At 51.2% G+C, this 18030-nt stretch overlaps 1 protein-coding gene across 1 annotated transcript; it reads left to right on the forward strand.

The window, feature by feature from the left end:
• Positions 1 to 562: 562 nt before the first annotated feature.
• On the forward strand, positions 563 to 18030 carry pkp4 (plakophilin 4). Its single transcript, XM_067260107.1, has 21 exons — positions 563 to 663; positions 2944 to 3056; positions 3362 to 3396; positions 3616 to 3741; positions 4885 to 5015; positions 5751 to 6264; positions 7216 to 7377; positions 7967 to 8141; positions 8334 to 8466; positions 8723 to 8936; positions 9312 to 9492; positions 10888 to 11005; positions 11252 to 11443; positions 12057 to 12230; positions 12812 to 12962; positions 13130 to 13322; positions 13893 to 13977; positions 15066 to 15183; positions 16170 to 16301; positions 16822 to 16895; positions 17151 to 18030. Exons 2-21 carry the CDS (start codon positions 3019 to 3021, stop codon positions 17400 to 17402), a joined length of 3198 nt encoding a protein of 1065 aa, XP_067116208.1. The 5' UTR covers positions 563 to 663; positions 2944 to 3018; the 3' UTR covers positions 17403 to 18030.

An 18030-nucleotide genomic window follows, 5' to 3' on the forward strand; every position in this document is an offset into this window, starting at 1 on the left:
TGTACAATGTAGCTGTTACGTTTCCTCGTATTGGCGGTGATGGATTCTTGCTGACCAAATAGGTCAAATCAACATCTGGCTGGTAAGAAATTGAGCCTGCTCGTCACTTGTAGTTTATGCAGCTGTTGCAGTCTGTGTGTTAGCCGTGCGTTTGCATAATTTACCTCTACAATTGTAGTCATTCAAATGTGTTGTTCGGTAAGACTGATTTTCCATACACCATCACTGTAGGCATGGTTCTATAAGCTTTATATTCAACTGTACACCCGTGGCATGGAAGGCTAACCGTCCAAATCTTTATCGTTAAGTCTTTCATACACTACAATCAATGACAAAGTAGTATGCTATGATATTTTGACATTGCACGGTTTGGTTAGTTGACTCTGCACTTGACACGATGGCTTAACGGAATGCAATTCGTTGTTGGTGTCCGACGGTGTGGCCGGCTTGGCGGGTCGGTGTGACGGCGTGGCGGTGCATATCCTTTGCAGGGGGCAGGGGTTACGTATCCCGCCCGCTTCGAGGCAGAGGGCAGAGATGGAGGGAAGTACCAGCCACGAGGAAGCACCGACACCGTCCAGAGACGGACCGAGTGCCCAGAGCCTTCAGCCCGACACGTCCTCCACCACCACCACTAATCTCCTGGCCTCCGTGAAAGAGCAGGTTCAGTAGCTCTCTTTCCCCCCCCCCACCCCCCTCTCTCTCTCTCTCTCTCTCTCTCTCTCTCTCTCTCTCTCTCTCTCTCTCTCTCTCTCTCTCTCTCTCTCTCTCTCTCTCTCTCTCTCTCTCTCTCTCTCTCTCTCTCTCTACTCTCCCCTGTCTCTCTCCCTCTACTCTCCCTCTACTCTCTCCCCTCCCCCCTCTCTCTCCCTCTACTCTACTCTCTCTCCCTCTCCCCCCTCTCTCTCCCTCTACTCTCTCTCCCCTCCCCCCTCCCTCTCTCTGGCTCTCTCTCTCCCTCTACACTCTCCCCTCCCCCCTCCCTCTCTCTCCCTCTACTCTCCCTATACTCTCCCTCTAATCTCTCTCTCCTTACCCCCTCTCTCTCCCTCCCCCTCTCTCTCTCTCTCTCTCTCTCTCCTCCATGTTTGTCTTTCTCCTTCCCTCACCATGTTGTGGTCCCCAAACATGACATGCAGCAACCAGCAGGTCGTGTCTCGTGTCTCTCATGTTCACATCCTGTCTGTCAGCATGTTGTGTGCCCGCTCCCTTCCCTGGTCCTTTCTGCTGATGAGCATTATCGCAATCTGCAGAGGTTGTGTAGGCCTGAGGTCTGAACTGCATTTTGGTGCCTTTCAGGAGTAAGCATATGTTTGTTTAGAAAATATGACATGAGTGTGAATCCTGCACGATCTGAGAGACTGGGATTCCTCAGAGAAGAGAAGACCTTGACTATGTTTGCTCGTTCCCCCGTGTTGTGTGTGTGATGTGAACAGTGTGTGTGTGTGTGATGTGAACCGTGTGTTGTGTGTGTTGTGTGTGTGTACTGTGAACAGTGTTTGTTCTGGGTGTTTTCTGCTGTCAGATGTGTTGACAGCCTGTATCTTAATCACTCTGCACGTTTCAATCCAAGAACCCCTTGTAAAAGGGGTTCCAGATAGAACCTTCTGGAAGTTCCAAAAAAGATCCCTTCATGAGCTTTATGTCTGATGTTTGGAACTCAGAATACCCCGGAGGTTCTAAATGGAACGCGACAACCCTGATGATGGTTCTGTTCGGAACATTTAATTCAGACGGTTCTTTTGTTTCTAATGATTCTATCCAACCCTCCCTGCTTAACCACGTGCTGGAACATCCATGGTGTTTCTAGTTCTTAAAGCTGTGGCGTTTTGATCGGCCATGTGTTTGCACCGGGGGTTTGCTGGAGTGTGTGGGTCTGTGAGATGGTCTGGTTGACCTGTAGGAGAAGAAGATGGAGAGAATCAGTCCCTCTCCACAGACAAGACACTCTTTATGACAACAGACAATGAGAAGCAACTTCTTTCACGCTACAATGCAGCTGGTGCAGGATGCTGACTGGCGGTGCTTGGCATGAGGCTGGCAGCTCCACACACACACGCAGACACACACAGCTCCACACACACACACACGCAGACACACACAGCTCCACACACACACACACACACACACACTGACACACACAGCTCCACACAGCTACACACACAGACACACACACTGACACACACAGAGAAGATCTGTTCTCTCTGCTGGAGGCTCGTCATCCGAACATAAGGACTTTTCTGACTGACATTTTATCCTAATTTAGTTTAGATAATGTAGACGTGCATTCTGTCGAACATGTAGTCCTGTCTCCATGGGAATATCCAGCTTCTCTTCTGGGTCTATCTGTCTTATCTTAGTTTTCAATCTCTAACTGTGCCACCCAGGCCAGAGGAGCACATCCAGCACACCCAGCACACCCAGCCCAGCCCAGGAGCTGGGAGCTGGGGGAGAAGACATGGTCATCCTCTGCCCTTGTCCAGGATCCAGGGCCATATCTTTAGATGCTGTGCTGCTCTCTGAAGAGCACTGCTGACCCAAATACAACAAAGCCTCTTTTGTAAGACACATATTTGGATTATGTCGTCAATGTCATTCTTGCGCCCGCAGGCTTTTCCTCAAGATTACTGCGGTGAACAGTGGGTTATTTCTGACCGTGTAGTTCAGTTGGTCATCTCTGCTTAATATGCAACATTTTTAGTCCCTACATTTTTTTATATATATTTGTAAATCATTTTCTGCTTTATTGAGATAGACAGAAGAATGACAGGAAATGAAGGGGATAGAGAGAGAGGGGACTGAACTCTGATGGGAGAGTTGATCTACGCTGATTATTCGGTGTCCCCTGGTGTGTGGAAGTGTGTTTCTGTGTTCATCCTCCACCGCTCTTCAACCAGACAGACTGGCCAGACTCCTTGGTTTGATCCTTGCGTGTCTCCGTAGGAGCTGCAGTTCGAGCGTCTGACCCGAGAGTTGGAGCAGGAGCGCCAGATTGTAGCCAGCCAGCTGGAGAGATGCATGCTGGGAGCAGAGCCTATGGGCGGTGACAGCAGCAGGTATGCACAGTGATGACCCCTGATGACCCCTGATGACCCCTGATGACCCCCTGATGACCCCTGCTGCATGCTGCCTGGGGATAGAACGCTTGTTTGTGACGCGTCTTGATCGTGATAACCGTCTTGTATTGAGGGTGTAAGATGCCATGCATGTGCTGATATCCATTTTCTCTCCTACTCCCCCCTGTCCTCTCCTCCTCTCTTTTCCTCTCCTGTTTCATCCTCCTCTTCCCCTCCACTCCTCCCCCCTGTCCTCTCCTCCTCTCTTTTCCTCTCCTGTTTCATCCTCCTCCCCTCTCCTCCAGCTCATCTGAGAAGTCCTTCAACTGGCGATCAGCAGGTGAGTGCTCCCCCAGAGAGGCTCATCACATCCTCCCTGACCTGATGTTCGCAGAGTAACCTCAGTGTGCCATGCCGTCCAACCCTACCAACATCCAACCCTACCAACATCCAACATCCAACACTTCCACCTGGACAGCAGGGAGGCTGGTCAGCAGAGATGTTTGGACGGGGCCAGACTCAGGGACAGTGAGGTGACGCCATCTTGTTTGTTGTTCAGATGCGTCCGGAGTGGGGGAGTCCCGTCCTGGTGAGGGGGAGGCAGGGCCGCCCTCCCCCTCCCGCCTGTTCCGGGGCGACGAGGGGCTTTACCCTGGGGAGCCGGAGAGAGTGTCCCTTCATGACAGTGAGGGTACATCTGTAATACTTATACTTCTAATAATAAGGTGTTCATTTAGCAGACAGGGGGGAGGGGGGGAGGGAGTTACAGTGAGTAGTTAATAAAGATCTAACAGCAGAGGATTCCACAACTCTCTTACAAAAGAACCCGTTTGTTAGTAAAGAGGCAGAACCCACTTTCCAGTGACTGTCCGTATCATCGCTGGTCAGATAGAGAAGGCCCCGTCTGGGTTCCAAACAGAACCTCACAGCTGAAAAAGTGTAACCCTTCCATTGTTCTACACCTACAGTGATTTTGTTGACCCGCTGTAAACGACACGCTGAACATAAATAGCCAGGTCACGTTAATCGGTTTGCTACGTTGATTAAGCCAACGCAAGCTGCCCGTGGGGCTCTAGAAATCTTCCACACTTCCTCAAAAGCAGGATGACCCACTTACTGGTGTGGCTCCACAGCTGTGGCAGGGAGAGAGAGAGAGAGAGAGAGAGAGAGAGAGAGAGAGGGAGAGGGGGAGAGAGGGAGAGAGGGAAGAAACTGTTAAGGAAAGGATGTAGAGATAGGTAGATGGAGGGATGGATTGTGAGATCAAACTTTATGTAACACAGAAACAGAAAGCAACTATCATGTTGACATGACGACAAATACATCACTAAACTACTGCATATATCCTCGTACAACCCCTCCTTTTTTGCTATACTTACAAAGTATAAGTACAAACATATTGACATATATTAAAGTTGTCAATAAATACGTGAACATGGAAAACAGTTGGGAACGCTTCCAACTGAATAGAAAAAAATACATTTAATGAAAATAAATCAAGCTCTGATTGAACACATGTAGCTGTGTGTGTAGTCATGTGTGTAGTCATGTGTGTGGCCCTGGGTGTGTAGCTGTGTGTGTGTAGCCGTGTGTGTGTAGCTGTGTGTGTAGCTGTGTGTGTAGCCGTGTGTGTGTAGCCGTGTGTGTGTAGCCGTGTGTCTGTAGCTGTGTGTGTAGCTGTGTGTGTAGCTGTGTGTGTAGCCGTGTGTGTGTAGCCGTGTGTGTGTAGCCGTGTGTCTGTAGCTGTGTGTGTAGCTGTGTCTGTAGCTGTGTGTGTAGCTGTGTGTGTAGCCGTGTGTGTGTAGTCATGTGTTTCCTCTGTCCTCAGTGTCAGGGGCTCACTCCGTCCAGATGGCGTCCTACGCGGACAGCGGTTACCATGACAGCAGCGTGAGCTTCTACAGCGCTCAGAACCTGGTCCGCTCCGGGCCCCGGGCCGAGGGCCAGGCGTCCGGACAGGTAGCCCCCTCGCTCCTCCCTCCCTCGCTCCTCCCTCCCTCGCTCCTCCTCCTCCCTCGCTCCTCCCTCTGCCCTCATCACTCCTCTTCTCTCCTATCTCCCTCTCTCCCCATCACCTCCCTGTCTGCCCTCCACCCCCACTCTACCCCTTCTGTCTTTTTCAATGTAAATCCACCTTTCATTCTTTATGTCCCACTTTTGAATGTTGCCTTCAATGACATTTCATGTCACATCCCTCCTCCCTCTCCTCCTTCCCCTCCCTCTCCTCCTTCCCCTCCCTCCCTCCCTCCCTCTCCTCCCCCCCTCCCTCTCTTCCTTCCCCTCCCTCTCCTCCTTCCCCTCCCTCTCCTCCTTCCCCTTCCTCTCCACCTTCTCCTCCCTCTCCTCCTTCCCCTCCCTCTCCTCCCCCCTCCCTCTCCTCCTTCCCCTCCCTCTCCTCCTTCCCCTCCCTCTCCTCCTTCCCCTCCCTCTCCTCCCTCTCCTCCTTCCCCTCCCTCTCTTCCTCCCCCCCTCCCTCTCCTCCTTCCCCTCCTCCTTCCCCTCCCTCTCCTCCTTCCCCTCCCTCTCCTCCCTCTCCTCCCTCTCCTCCTTCCCCTCCCTCTCCCCCCCCCTCCCTCTTCTCCTTCCCCTCCCTCTCCTCCTCCCCCCCTCCCTCTCCTCCTTCCCCTCCTCCTTCCCCTCCCTCTCCTCCTTCCCCTCCCTCTCCTCCTTCCCCTCCCTCTCCTCCCCCCCCAGGCGTCGGCGTCTGGCCGGGTGATGAGGCGGATCGGCTCCCTTCCCTCCAGCGGCCAGTCTCCGGGGGGCCCTGGGGGCACGGTGTCCCCCTCCCGCGTGTCGCTCCGCACCTCCCAGGGCAGCGCCTACGGCTCGCCCATCCTCACTGAGCCCAAACCGCTGGCCAGCGTCTTCCCCGGGACCACCATGCCCCCCTCCTGCCCCTCGCCCCCCTCCTCCACCTCCTCCCCGCCCCCCCAGCTCTACTCCCCCTCCCAGAGGAACGGGGGGCGTCCGGGCTCTCGCGCCCTCGCCACCTCTCCCCCGGGTGTGGGCATGGCCGGGCGCCTGGGCTCCTCCCTGTCCCTGGTGGAGGGGCGGGGCTTGTCCGTGTCTCCTCTGAGGTCCTGTATGACAGCCGTACCGCAGCAGTTTGGTTCCACCCTCCCCCGCCAGACACAGCCCCTCCCCTACGGCGCCGACCCCTACGCATGCTACGAGAGGAGCACCCTGTCCAGACCCGACAGCCTCACAGGTCTGACACACACACACACAGAAACAGTGGGTAGTATCTATGTGGTTCTCTGTGCGGAGGGCTTATATTCGCCTCAGTCAGATTTCAGATGCTGAGATCTGTCCCTCATGGCCTTCTGCCCAGTCCACTGACCCACATCCTGCTTTACGTAACCTGGCTCTCCTCTGGGGGTCTGGGGGTGTTTATCGCAAAACATAAATGAGAAATATGGATGTGAGAGATAGAGAGAGAAAAACAAACCTGTATGTTCCCTACTGAGTACAAGTTCACGGTAAGATATGTTGCTTGTTCGCTGTTGTGTACCTCAGATATCACACAACATCAGCGTCATGCACAGAACACAGCTACTCTGTCTCCCTCTTTCCCTCCTTCCCTCTTCCTGTCTTCCTTGAACAACAATCCTGAGGGAAGGAGGGAAGGAGGGATCCCCTCCGTACAGGTACCACAGCAGAGCTAGATTACAAGGCAATGCCCTGTGTGTGGTGTGTGGTGTGTGGTGTGTGTGTGTGTGTGGTGTGGTGTGTGTGTGTGTGTGTGGTGTGTGTGTGTGTGGTGTGTGTGTGTGGTGTGTGTGTGGTGTGTGTGTGTGGTGTGTGTGGTGTGTGTGTGTGTGTGGTGTGTGTGTGTGTGTGGTGTGTGTGTGCTCATGCGGGTGTGTGTGTGGTGTGTGTGTGTGTGGTGTGTGTGTGTGTGTGGTGTGTGTGTGCTCATGCGAGTGTGTGTGGTGTGTGTGTGTGTGTGTGTGTGTGGTGTGTGTGTGGTGTGTGTGTGTGGTGTGTGTGTGTGTGCTCATGTGTGTGGTGTGTGTGTGTGTGTGTGGTGTGTGTGTGCTCATGCGGGTGTGTGTGTGTGCTCATGTGTGTGGTGTGTGTGTGTGTGTGTGGTGTGTGTGTGCTCATGCGGGTGTGTGTGTGTGCTCATGTGTGTGGTGTGTGTGTGTGTCTCCTCCAGGTCTTCACAGCTCCTACGTCTCCCACCCAAGCCAGCAGGAGCAGGAGCAGCTGGCAGCCATGTCTCCAGACTGCCACCTCACTCCTGTCTTCACTGAGTGCTCCTACCCCAGCCCGCTCTACCACAGCCCCTCCCATAGCGCCCTCTACAGGCCCTGCACAGGTACTGCAGCACAGCATGGATGCCCTGGGACACACACACTCACTGATACACATAAACAGATACACACATATATAGACACACACAAATACACACCGTTTTTCATTATATCTTCCAGACAGTCTGTAAGAACTCTGGGGAGGGAGGGGATGAGAGGGAGGAGGGAGTGGGGAGGGAGGGAGGAGAGAGGGAGTGGGGAGGGAGGGAGGATGTGAAAAGGGAGAAACGAGGGCTAGGGAAATAACTACCAGGCCGAACACAATAGATGAGAGAGAGATGAGAGAGAGTATCACGATAAGGGATAGATGAGAGGAAGGGAGGGTGGAGGAGGAGAGGGGGGAGGAAGGCCGAGGGAACGGAGGAGGGAGGGGGCAGGAGGAGAGGGTGCAGGAAGGCAGAGGGAACAGAGGAGGGAGGGGGCAGGAGGAGAGGGGGCAGGAAGACAGAGGGAACAGAGGAGGGAGGGGTGATAGTGAACAAATATCACCTTGTCAACGATACAGAAGCTGTAACGTTAGAAGTGTGAGAGCACATTTTGGGGGGGGGGGGGGTGGAGCGTGTGAGGCAGTCCTCAGCGTGTGTGTGTGTGCAGGGCTGGGGACCCTTCAGAGAGTCAGCAGCCACTGCAGCACCTTGCCCTACCAGAGCAGCTACGGCTTGTACCCAGACCCCTACAGGGTCTCCCAGCAGGGGCTGGTTGAGCTGGCCTACCCCGACAGAACAGCCACCAGGTCCCCCTCCATCGACAGCATCCACAAGGACCCCAGGTACACACATACACACACACACATACACATACACACACACACCACACGTTAACAAACTGTCAAACAGGGAAGGCTCACTTTTACTCTCCATCTCTTCTCACACCCCGATATCTATTTCTGTCTTCCTCTCTCTCTCCTTGTCTCTCGTACCTCTCTCCTTTTGTCTCTCATTCTGCCCCCCCCCCCCCCCAGGGAGTTTGCGTGGCGTGACCCGGAGCTGCCGGAGGTGATCCACATGCTGCAGCACCACTTCCCCTCTGTCCAGGCCAACGCTGCAGCCTACCTGCAGCACCTCTGCTACGGAGACAACAGGGTCAAGGTGGAGGTATGCAGGGAGAGCACGCCTTGTACTCTACTGGTTTCATTCAGGAGGAAAATTGCTTTAAAATGTAGTTCTGAAGTGATTTTGAAAAGAAGGCACAACATCTGTTCTGTTTTGCTTTTTCAATGCTTGAGTGTTTTACCTCAGAGTTGTGTGTGTGGTGAGTAGTGTCGGCTATCGTCCTGGTACAGGACAGGCGACAGGTGTGTTAAGGTGACAGGTGTGTTTAGGTGACAGGTGTCCCTCCCTCCCTGGCCAGGTGTGTCACCTGGGGGGCATCCAGCACCTGGTGGACCTGCTGGACCACAAGGCGGGGGAGGTGCAGAGGAGCGCGTGCGGCGCGCTCAGGAACCTGGTGTACGGCAAGGCAACCGACCACAACAAGGTGGCGCTGAGGAACTGCGGCGGCGTTCCAGCGCTGCTGCGTCTGCTGAGGAAGACCACTGACAACGATGTCAGAGAGCTGGTCACTGGTGTGTGTGTGTGTATCTGAGTGAGGGTGTGTATCTGTGTGAGGGTGGGCGTGTGTGTATCTGTGTGAGGGTGTGTGTGTGTGTGTATCTGTGTGAGGGTGGGTGTGTGTGTATCTGTGTGAGGGTGTGTGTGTGTGTGTATCTGTGTGAGGGTGTGTGTGTGTGTGTATCTGTGTGAGGGTGTGTGTGTGTGTGTATCTGTGTGAGGGTGTGTGTATCTCTGTGAGGGTGTGTCTCTGTGTGAGGGGGAGTGTCTCTGTGTGAGGGTGTGTTTCTGTGTGAGGGTGTGTCTCTGTGTGAGGGTGTGTGTGTGTATCTGTGTGTGTATCAGATCGCTCCAGACCTCACCAGAGGCTTGTCTCCTTCGTGTCTCAGGGGTGCTGTGGAACCTGTCTTCCTGCGACGCAGTGAAGATGACCATCATCAGGGACGCCCTGAGCACCCTGACCAGCACCGTGGTCATCCCTCACTCCGGCTGGAGCAGTGTAGCGCACCGCGACCACGCCCTCAAGGTCCACTCCTCCCTGCTGCTCCGTAACACAACCGGCTGCCTCAGGTGAGACCACAGCCCCAAGCCCCAAGCCCCGACGGCACTGATCCCAGGGATCAGCGCCGTCGTGAGGGAGTTTCCAAACGGTCGCAACCTTCATCCTCACGTGCTCAGCCACCTGGCGAATGGACAGGTGCTGGCTGGTGGCTGCGGCCTTACTATCTCAGTGGTGTTATGTAGTCTCTTTCCTGCCTGGCACCTGACATAGCTGTCTGAAATGTATGGCCTGCGATTCTATTGGACAAGCAGTCTCTAAGCGCTGCGCTGTATCCGGGCAGTTTTGAAGCCACCTGGTGGATGAAGTGAGGTACTGCAGCTCAGGACAGAAGAGGGTGAAGACCCACTGTCACTGTTTATGTGTGACAAGCAGCGCTTGACATTAAAAATGTTGCTCACCAGCCACTGTGGCTAGTGGTTTTCCAAAGTTACTAGCCACTCAGTAATTTCATAAGCCACAATTTTGTTGTTGGGAAATTAAGATTTATTTGATTAAAGTTGAATAGGTTTGCTACAATTTACTTGAATAACTAGTTTTACAATCCTTTCACATGTAAATGACCATTGTCAACACCCAAATCAAGATTACATAAAATGTACCTAGTAGGCCTACAAAATATATTAACTAAACTGAAAAAAACCCACAAGCAAAACTTTGTCAACTTAAATTTTTATAAACAACATCATTAATCAATTCTGATTCCCAAATGTCCAACAAACAAATGTTTATCTTATATTGTATGTTTCTGTATGTGTGAAAGTGAGAATGAATGTTGAAATGCGTGTGTCTCACAGTCAATGCGTGAGGCTTGAAAACCCTGCAATGAGTTTATTATTTTAGATGTTTTGAGAAGACTAGTCTACAACATGGTTGCAAACTTTTTTTTAAAACACAACCAACAGCGTGAGAAATACAATGTGTGGCGTGAGAGCGTGTGAATTGGTTGAAATGCGTGAGAGTTGGCAATCCTGCTACATAAAAAAAAAAAATATAGAGATATATAGAAGTCCACCCGCCAAAGTGGCTAGTAAGACTGACTGCTTTACCCGCCACAGACGAATTATACCCGCATTTGGCGGGTGGGCGGGTGCTAATGTCATGCCCTGGTGACAAGAGAGTGTGTGTGTGTGGTGTGTGTGTGTGGTGTGTGTGTGTGGTGTGTGTGTGTGTGTGTGTGTGTGGTGTGACTGTGTGTGTGGTGTGTGTGTGTGTGTGGTGTGTGTGTGTGTGTGTGTGTGTGTGGTGTGGTGTGTGTGTGTGTGGTGTGTGTGTGTGTGTGTGTGGTGTGTGTGGTGTGTGTGTGTGTGTGTGTGTGTGTGGTTTGTGTGGTGTGTGTGTGTGTGTGTGTGTGTGTGTGTGTGTGTGTGTGTGTGTGTGTGTGTGTGTGTGTGTGTGGTCCCCAGGAACCTCAGTTCAGCCGGGGAGGAGGCGAGGGGTCAGCTGCGCTGCTGTGATGGGCTGGTCGACTCCCTCCTCTACGTCATCAAGGCTTGCGTCCACACCTCCGACTTCGACAGCAAGGTGTGTCTCCGCCCGGGGGTCAGGGGTCAGGGGTCAGGGGTCAGGGGTCAGGGGGGTTACTGTGAGTAGTGGGGCCTATGTGTGTGTTGATTTATTATAACTCCTTGTTGTGTCTTGCTCAGCCAACCTAGCAAGATATATTCATATATAAATACAAAGATAAATATATTATATATATAAATATACACGCTTATGCGTATGTAAATGTTCCTATGGGTGTGCGTCACTGAAATGTGTCCCCTGCAGATAGTGGAGAACTGCGTGTGCACGCTGAGGAACCTTTCTTACCGGCTGGAGATCGAGATGCCCTCGTCCCGTCTGCTGGGGGTCCAGGAAGTGGACGGGCTCTTGGGCTTCGGCTCAGCCAACCAAGACTACGACTACCTCTGCTGGGGCCGCATGAGGAAGAAAAAGAAGAGGGAGTGGCTGGACGGGAAGGTAACGGGGCTGGAAGGTAACGGGGCTGGACGGTAACGGGGCTGGACGGGAAGGTAACGGGGCTGGAGGGTAACGGGGCTGGATGGGAAGGTAACGGGGCTGGAAGGTAACGGGGCTGGACGGGAAGGTAACGGGGCTGGATGGGAAGGTAACGGGGCTGGAAGGTAACGGGGCTGGACGGGAAGGTAACGGGGCTGGAAGGTAACGGGGCTGGACGGGAAGGTAACGGGGCTGGAAGGTAACGGGGCTGGACGGGAAGGTAACGGGGCTGGAAGGTAAAGGGGCTGGACGGGAAGGTAACGGGGCTGGAGGGTAACGGGGCTGGATGGGAAGGTAACGGGGCTGGAAGGTAACGGGGCTGGACGGGAAGGTAACGGGGCTGGAAGGTAACGGGGCTGGAAGGTAACGTGGCTGGACGGGACGGTAACGGGGCTGGACGGCGTGAGACTGAGATGATGAAAGGTCCTGAAATTACAAAAAACACTTTTACTATTCAGGACTTGAGTCAGGACAGCTCTGATGTTTTGACTCGGTCAGCTTAGATAGGAATCACTTCACAGGAACAGCCACTTCTTTCCCACTCCCCAGACACTGTGTGTGTGTGTGTCTCCAGTGGGACGGCGTGGGGCCCATCCCTGGCTTTTCCAAGCCTCCTAAGGGGGCTGAGATGCTGTGGCACCCGGCCGTGGTGAAGCCTTACCTGGGCCTGCTGGCCGAGAGCTCCAACCCTGCCACCCTGGAGGGCTCCGCCGGCTCCCTGCAGAACCTGTCTGCCGGCAACTGGAAGGTGTGTGAGGGAGAGAGAGAATGTGAGTGTGTGAGATGGAGAGTGTGTAAGTGTGAGAGAGTATTTACATTTACATTACATTTACATTTAGTCATTTAGCAGACGCTCTTATCCAGAGCGACTTACAGTAAGTACAGGGACATTCCCCCGAGGCAAGTAGGGTGAAGTGCCTTGCCCAAGGACACAACGTCAGTTGGCATGACCGGGAATCGAACAGGCAACCTTCGGATTACTAGCCCGATTCCCTCACCGCTCAGCCATCTGACTCCCGTCTGAGTATTTGTGTGTTTGAGTGTGTGTGAGATAGACATTCAGTAAGTATAAAAGAATGTGTGTGTCTACTGACCTGTGTGTGTGTGTGTGTGTATACCCCCTTGTGTATGTCTACTGACCTGTGTGTGTGTGTGTATACCCCCTTGGGTATGTCTACTGACCTGTGTGTGTGTGTGTGTGTGTGTGTGTGTATACCCCCTTGTGTGTGTCTACTGACCTGTGTGTGTGTGTGTGTGTACCCCCTTGTGTATGTCTACTGACCTGTGTGTGTATGTGTGTGTGTGTGTGTGTGTGTGTCTACATCCCAGTTTGCGGCGTACATCCGTGCGGCGGTGCGTAAGGAGAAGGGCCTGCCCATCCTGGTGGAGCTGCTGAGGATGGATAACGACCGTGTGGTCTGCTCCGTGGCCACGGCCCTCAGGAACATGGCCCTGGACAGCAGGAACAAGGAGCTCATAGGTCAGTCAGGCCCTCTGGGTGGAACGTGGGGGAGATTTGTGCGGTTCGTCTGTTTGAGTTGGGAAATTGATGGAATTGATTATTGGAAAGGTGCTGAGCTATCAAACCTTGTGTGTGTGTGTGTCTCCCTGCATGTGTGTGTGTGTGTCTCCCTGTGTGTGTGTCAGGTAAGTACGCCATGCGTGACCTGGTGAACCGTCTCCCGGGGCCCAGCCCCTCGCTGCTGTCTGACGACACGGTGGCATCCATCTGCTGCACGCTGCACGAGGTGACCAGCAGGAACACGGAGAACGCCAAGGCGCTGGCCGACACGGGGGGCATCGAGAAGCTGGTCCACATCAGCAAGGGCCGGGGCAAGGGGTACAAACACGCATTACAACTTTATCTCCTTTCCTGTGTGTGAAAGAAAAGTTTCAAAAGGTTGAAAAAATATTTCTGAAAAAATGTTTTGAAAAAAAAGGTTTTTCTGTTCTCCCCTCTCCTCTCCAAACACTTTTGAAAAAAGTTTTGAAAGGCCGAAAACATTTTTTAAATAGTAAAAAAAAAAAAGGATTCTCTTTTCTCTCCCTTCCAAAAGTTTAGGAAAAACGTTTTGAAAAAAAGTTTTGGAAAGGTAGAACAAATCTAATTTATTTTTCAGTTAGGAATTATTTGGGGGGGAACATTTGCATTCAAGAGTACTTGATGAGGACTCAGAATATTTTTAAACATGAGTATCTGTACTTACTAGGATGTCTACTTTTGCAATCTCTGCATATACAACATGCCATGTCACACCCACAGTAATGAGTACAGTGATAACCCCTCATGATACAGTACTTCCTGTCTGGGCTGGAGAAGGGGGGCGGGGAGAGCAAAGGCAGATGTGTGTAACTTCCTGTCTGGGCTGGAGGAAGGGAAAGTTCCTTTAACTTCCTGTTCCTGTCCCAGGTACTCTGTGAAGGTGGTGAAGGCTGCAGGCCAGGTGTTGAACACTCTGTGGCAGTACAGAGACTTGCGCTCCCTCTACAGACAGGTGAGCATGGCCATGGCCACGCCCACTTCCTCAACACCTGCTGTACTTCTGTACTCTGAGTCTGTACTGAGTCTGTACCGAGTCTGAGTCTGAACCGAGTCTGAGTCTGTACTGAGTTTGTACTGAGTCTGTACTGAGTCTGAGTCTGTACCGCGTCTGAGTCTGTACTGAGTCTGAACCAAGTCTGAGTCTGTACTGAGTTTGTACTGAGTCTGTACTGAGTCTGAGTCTGTACCGAGTCTGTACCGAGTCTGTACCGAGTCTGAGTCTGTACTGAGTCTGTAGCAGGGGCGTCGTTATACCCTTTTTACTGGGGCACGTGCCCCAGTATAAATCTTCTGTGCCCCAGTAAAATCTAAAGTTTGAGTTTTAACAATTTATTTTATTAGTCAGTGCATTCATTTAGATTGATAATCCCGGAAAAAAATTACAATCAACGCTTGTAAAAGTGTTTAAATAGCCACTGCAGCACTCACACAGGAGTCCATGGGGGTATTCCAGAAAGCAGGTTATGCAACATAACCGGGTAAATTAACCCAGCAGCTGATTCACAATGTTGCAGCAACCTACTGGCAATGTTGCTACAACGCTGGGTGTCAGCTGGGGAGTTAACTTAGCCGGGTATGTCACATGACCAACTGTTTGGAGTACCCCCCAGGTGTCGGACTCGGAACACAAATCAGAATTGAGGTAGGCTAAGAAAACATTACAAAACTAAAGATAGTTTCTAAATGATAGGCCTACCGATCATCTTATTTTGATAACAATATGACATAAAAACAATATGACATGAAAAAAAAAACAGGATTTGCGCTCAAATTAATGTGAAAAAAATGTGCGTGCTCGCATTAACTATTGATGTCTCCAAAAGATGATATCAAACTTGCGTCCCTGAACTGTTGTATAGTGGGTTAAGCAAGGGTAGTTTCTATAACCTAGTAGTGCATTGTGCACAGCGAACTTGAAAAAAAAAAGGGATATGAATTAGGGGCCGGTGCCCCAGTAGAGTTTTATGTTTAACAACGCCTCTGGTCTGTACTGAGTCAGAGTCTGTTCTAAGCCTATCTCCTCCCTGCTGTGCTCTGCAGGACGGCTGGACACACACTCACTTCATCACCCCGGTGTCCACTCTGGAGCGGGACAAATACCGGTCTCAGCCCACCCTGCCCACCAGCACCCTCCACATGTCTCCTGTCATCCAGACAGGTGAGAGCCTCTATACAGCCCCTAACCCTGACCCAACACCATACCAACCCCTGACCCAACACCATACCAACCCCTGACCCAACATCATACTGACCCCTGACCCAACACCATACTGACCCCTGTGCCAACACCATACCAACCCCTGACCCAACACCATACTGACCCCTGACCCAACACCATACCAACCCTGACCCAACACCATACTGACCCCTGACCCAACACCATAATGACCCCTGACCTAACACCTATACTGACCCCTGACTCAACACCATACTGACCCCTGACCCAACACCATAACAACCCTGACCCAACACCTATACTGACCTCTGACCCAACACCTATACTGACCCCTGACCCGACACCATACCAACCCTGACCCAACACCTATACTGACCCCTGACTCAACACCATACTGACCCCTGACCCAACACCATAACAACCCTGACCCAACACCTATACTGACCCTTGACCCAACACCATACCGACCCCTGACCCAACACCATACCGACTCTGACCCAACACCTATACTGACCCCTGACCCAACACCATACTGACCCCTGACCCAACACCATAACAACCCTGACCCAACACCTATACTGACCCCTGACCCAACACCATACTGACCCCTGACCCAACACCTATACTGACCCCTGACCCAACTCCATACTGACCCCTGACCCAACACCTATACTGACCCCTGACTCAACACCATACTGACCCCTGACCCAACACCTATACTGACCCCTGACCCAACACCTATACTGACCTCTGACCCAACACCTATACTGACCACTGACCCAACACCTATACTGACCCCTGACCCAACACCATACCAACCCTGACCCAACACCTATACTGACCTCTGACCCAACACCTATACTTACCCCTGACCCAACACCATACCAACCCTGAACCAAATTCCAGGCAAACAACTAAGGCAACCCCAATCTAAAAAGAAAAGAAAATGTTCTCTGTTGTTCTTGCAGGCGGCAGTGCCACGTCATCTCCAGCCATGTTAGGCATCCGCAGGCTCAGCTACAACAACCAGAGGGCGCAGTCATCTATGCAACTAGATACGTACTACGGAGACAACAGTTTACAGAAACATCAGCGAGCAGGTCGTAATGTTGCCGATCCGATTCACTACTTAAAACTGGGAACTTAAAAAAAATAATAAAAAAAACTGGGAACTTGGTTCAAGTCAACTCACGTTATTGAGCCTGACGTAGGTTGGAGTTGTGCAGAGTAGAACAGAAGTGCAGAAGAGAAGTGTCAGATGTCAGATTTCATCATATAACGTAAACTCTAGCAGTTAGCTCTAGCATATTCTTTTATTAATTGAATTTGTTGGCATTTTGTTAGCTAGCTGGCTCAAACTTGGTTTGTTAGCTAGCTCTAATTATCGTGGGTCGAAGTTAACATTAAATGTTTCCATTATGATAGCTAGTTAACAATCGTAGGTCGAAGTTAGCATTAAATGTTTCAGTTTGATAGCTCATTTCGTTTGTTGTCTAGCTAACGTTTTTTTCCTCGGACGCATACAGTAGTGAATCAATGGCTATGCGCCGATTAGGTTGCTTGATATGAGCCACCCTTTTTAAAGTCTGTATTAATGATCTATGTGTTTTTCTCCTCCAGGATCAGAAAAACAAACACCATATTTTATAGGCTCCTATTGTTCCCCGACAAGAGAGGACTTCATACGGCCACAAGTAAGACATTCACAGACTTCTCACTCCAAGTTATTTGGTGTCGTTCATTTGTTACAACAATAATGTTTATTTGTGGCTAAAGCTAAGTGGTTGGAGCACTTCACAGAACAGCAGATCGCAAGCTTGCACAGGTTCAAATACCCCCCTCATTGCGTAGCGTATTGTTATATATACTAGGACGCCATTACAGTAATGCTCCTGCGCCTACTAATTGTAAAATGGGAACGCTCACTCGCGCGTCCATCCTTCCATCAGAACAAGGAACCGTTTTACGACGAACCAGAGAACCGGACGACTTTCAACAACTACAGAATGTACCTGTCGTCTCCGCAAGGCTACGAGGAGGATGCGTACCAGGAGGAGCCTGCCCCGGACGCGCAGGAAAGGTACGCCACCCAGACCCTGACACTCAAATCCAATACCAACTACGTGGATTTCTACTCCACCACTCGGAGGCCTTCCCAGCGGGCGAACCAGTACACCGGCTCCCCCGACTCCTGGGTTTAGGGAACTGTAAACACCATATTGAACTCAACTTAAGTGTGTGTGTGTTTGTACGTGCGCATATGTGCCACTGATTGCATATGTGTGTGTGATTCAGAATTAGGAACCTCGTTGTTTTCCTGGAGTGCTGTGTAACGTCGGTTAGTTGTCCTAGGTAAGCAGAAGCACTGTGTTGGGTTAACGATGCGCGTCGGTGCTGTGGTGGGCATAAACGTGCAAAGGAGATGATGGGGAAATGTTTGAGTTGAAATAAGCTAAAAGGTTATACCTTTCCCTAGTAAGTTGGCCAAAAATATGTAATGAAGTTATATACTTAATGTGAAATGTCAAATACTATTTGTACAGATCAATTATACAATGAGTATAAACTGTATTGTTTTATCTCTGTATTCTATGTGTGGACTTTGTATGCTCTGGTGTTAAGTAATTATATTTTATTATTTATTGATCACTTTCTCAAGTTGTGACCAATTGTGACTGACCAAAATGCCCAATTCTCTGTACTGTCCAACACTGACTAAGATATGTATGTCACGGATGAAAATATGTAAAGATTAAAGATCTCATAATATGTACAAAGCATTCCAAGTGTGGGAAATGTACTGCCCACTTTATCTGTCTGTCTATCACG

Source organism: Osmerus mordax, chromosome 22, assembly GCF_038355195.1.
Source record: "Osmerus mordax isolate fOsmMor3 chromosome 22, fOsmMor3.pri, whole genome shotgun sequence".
NCBI lineage: Eukaryota > Metazoa > Chordata > Actinopteri > Osmeriformes > Osmeridae > Osmerus > Osmerus mordax.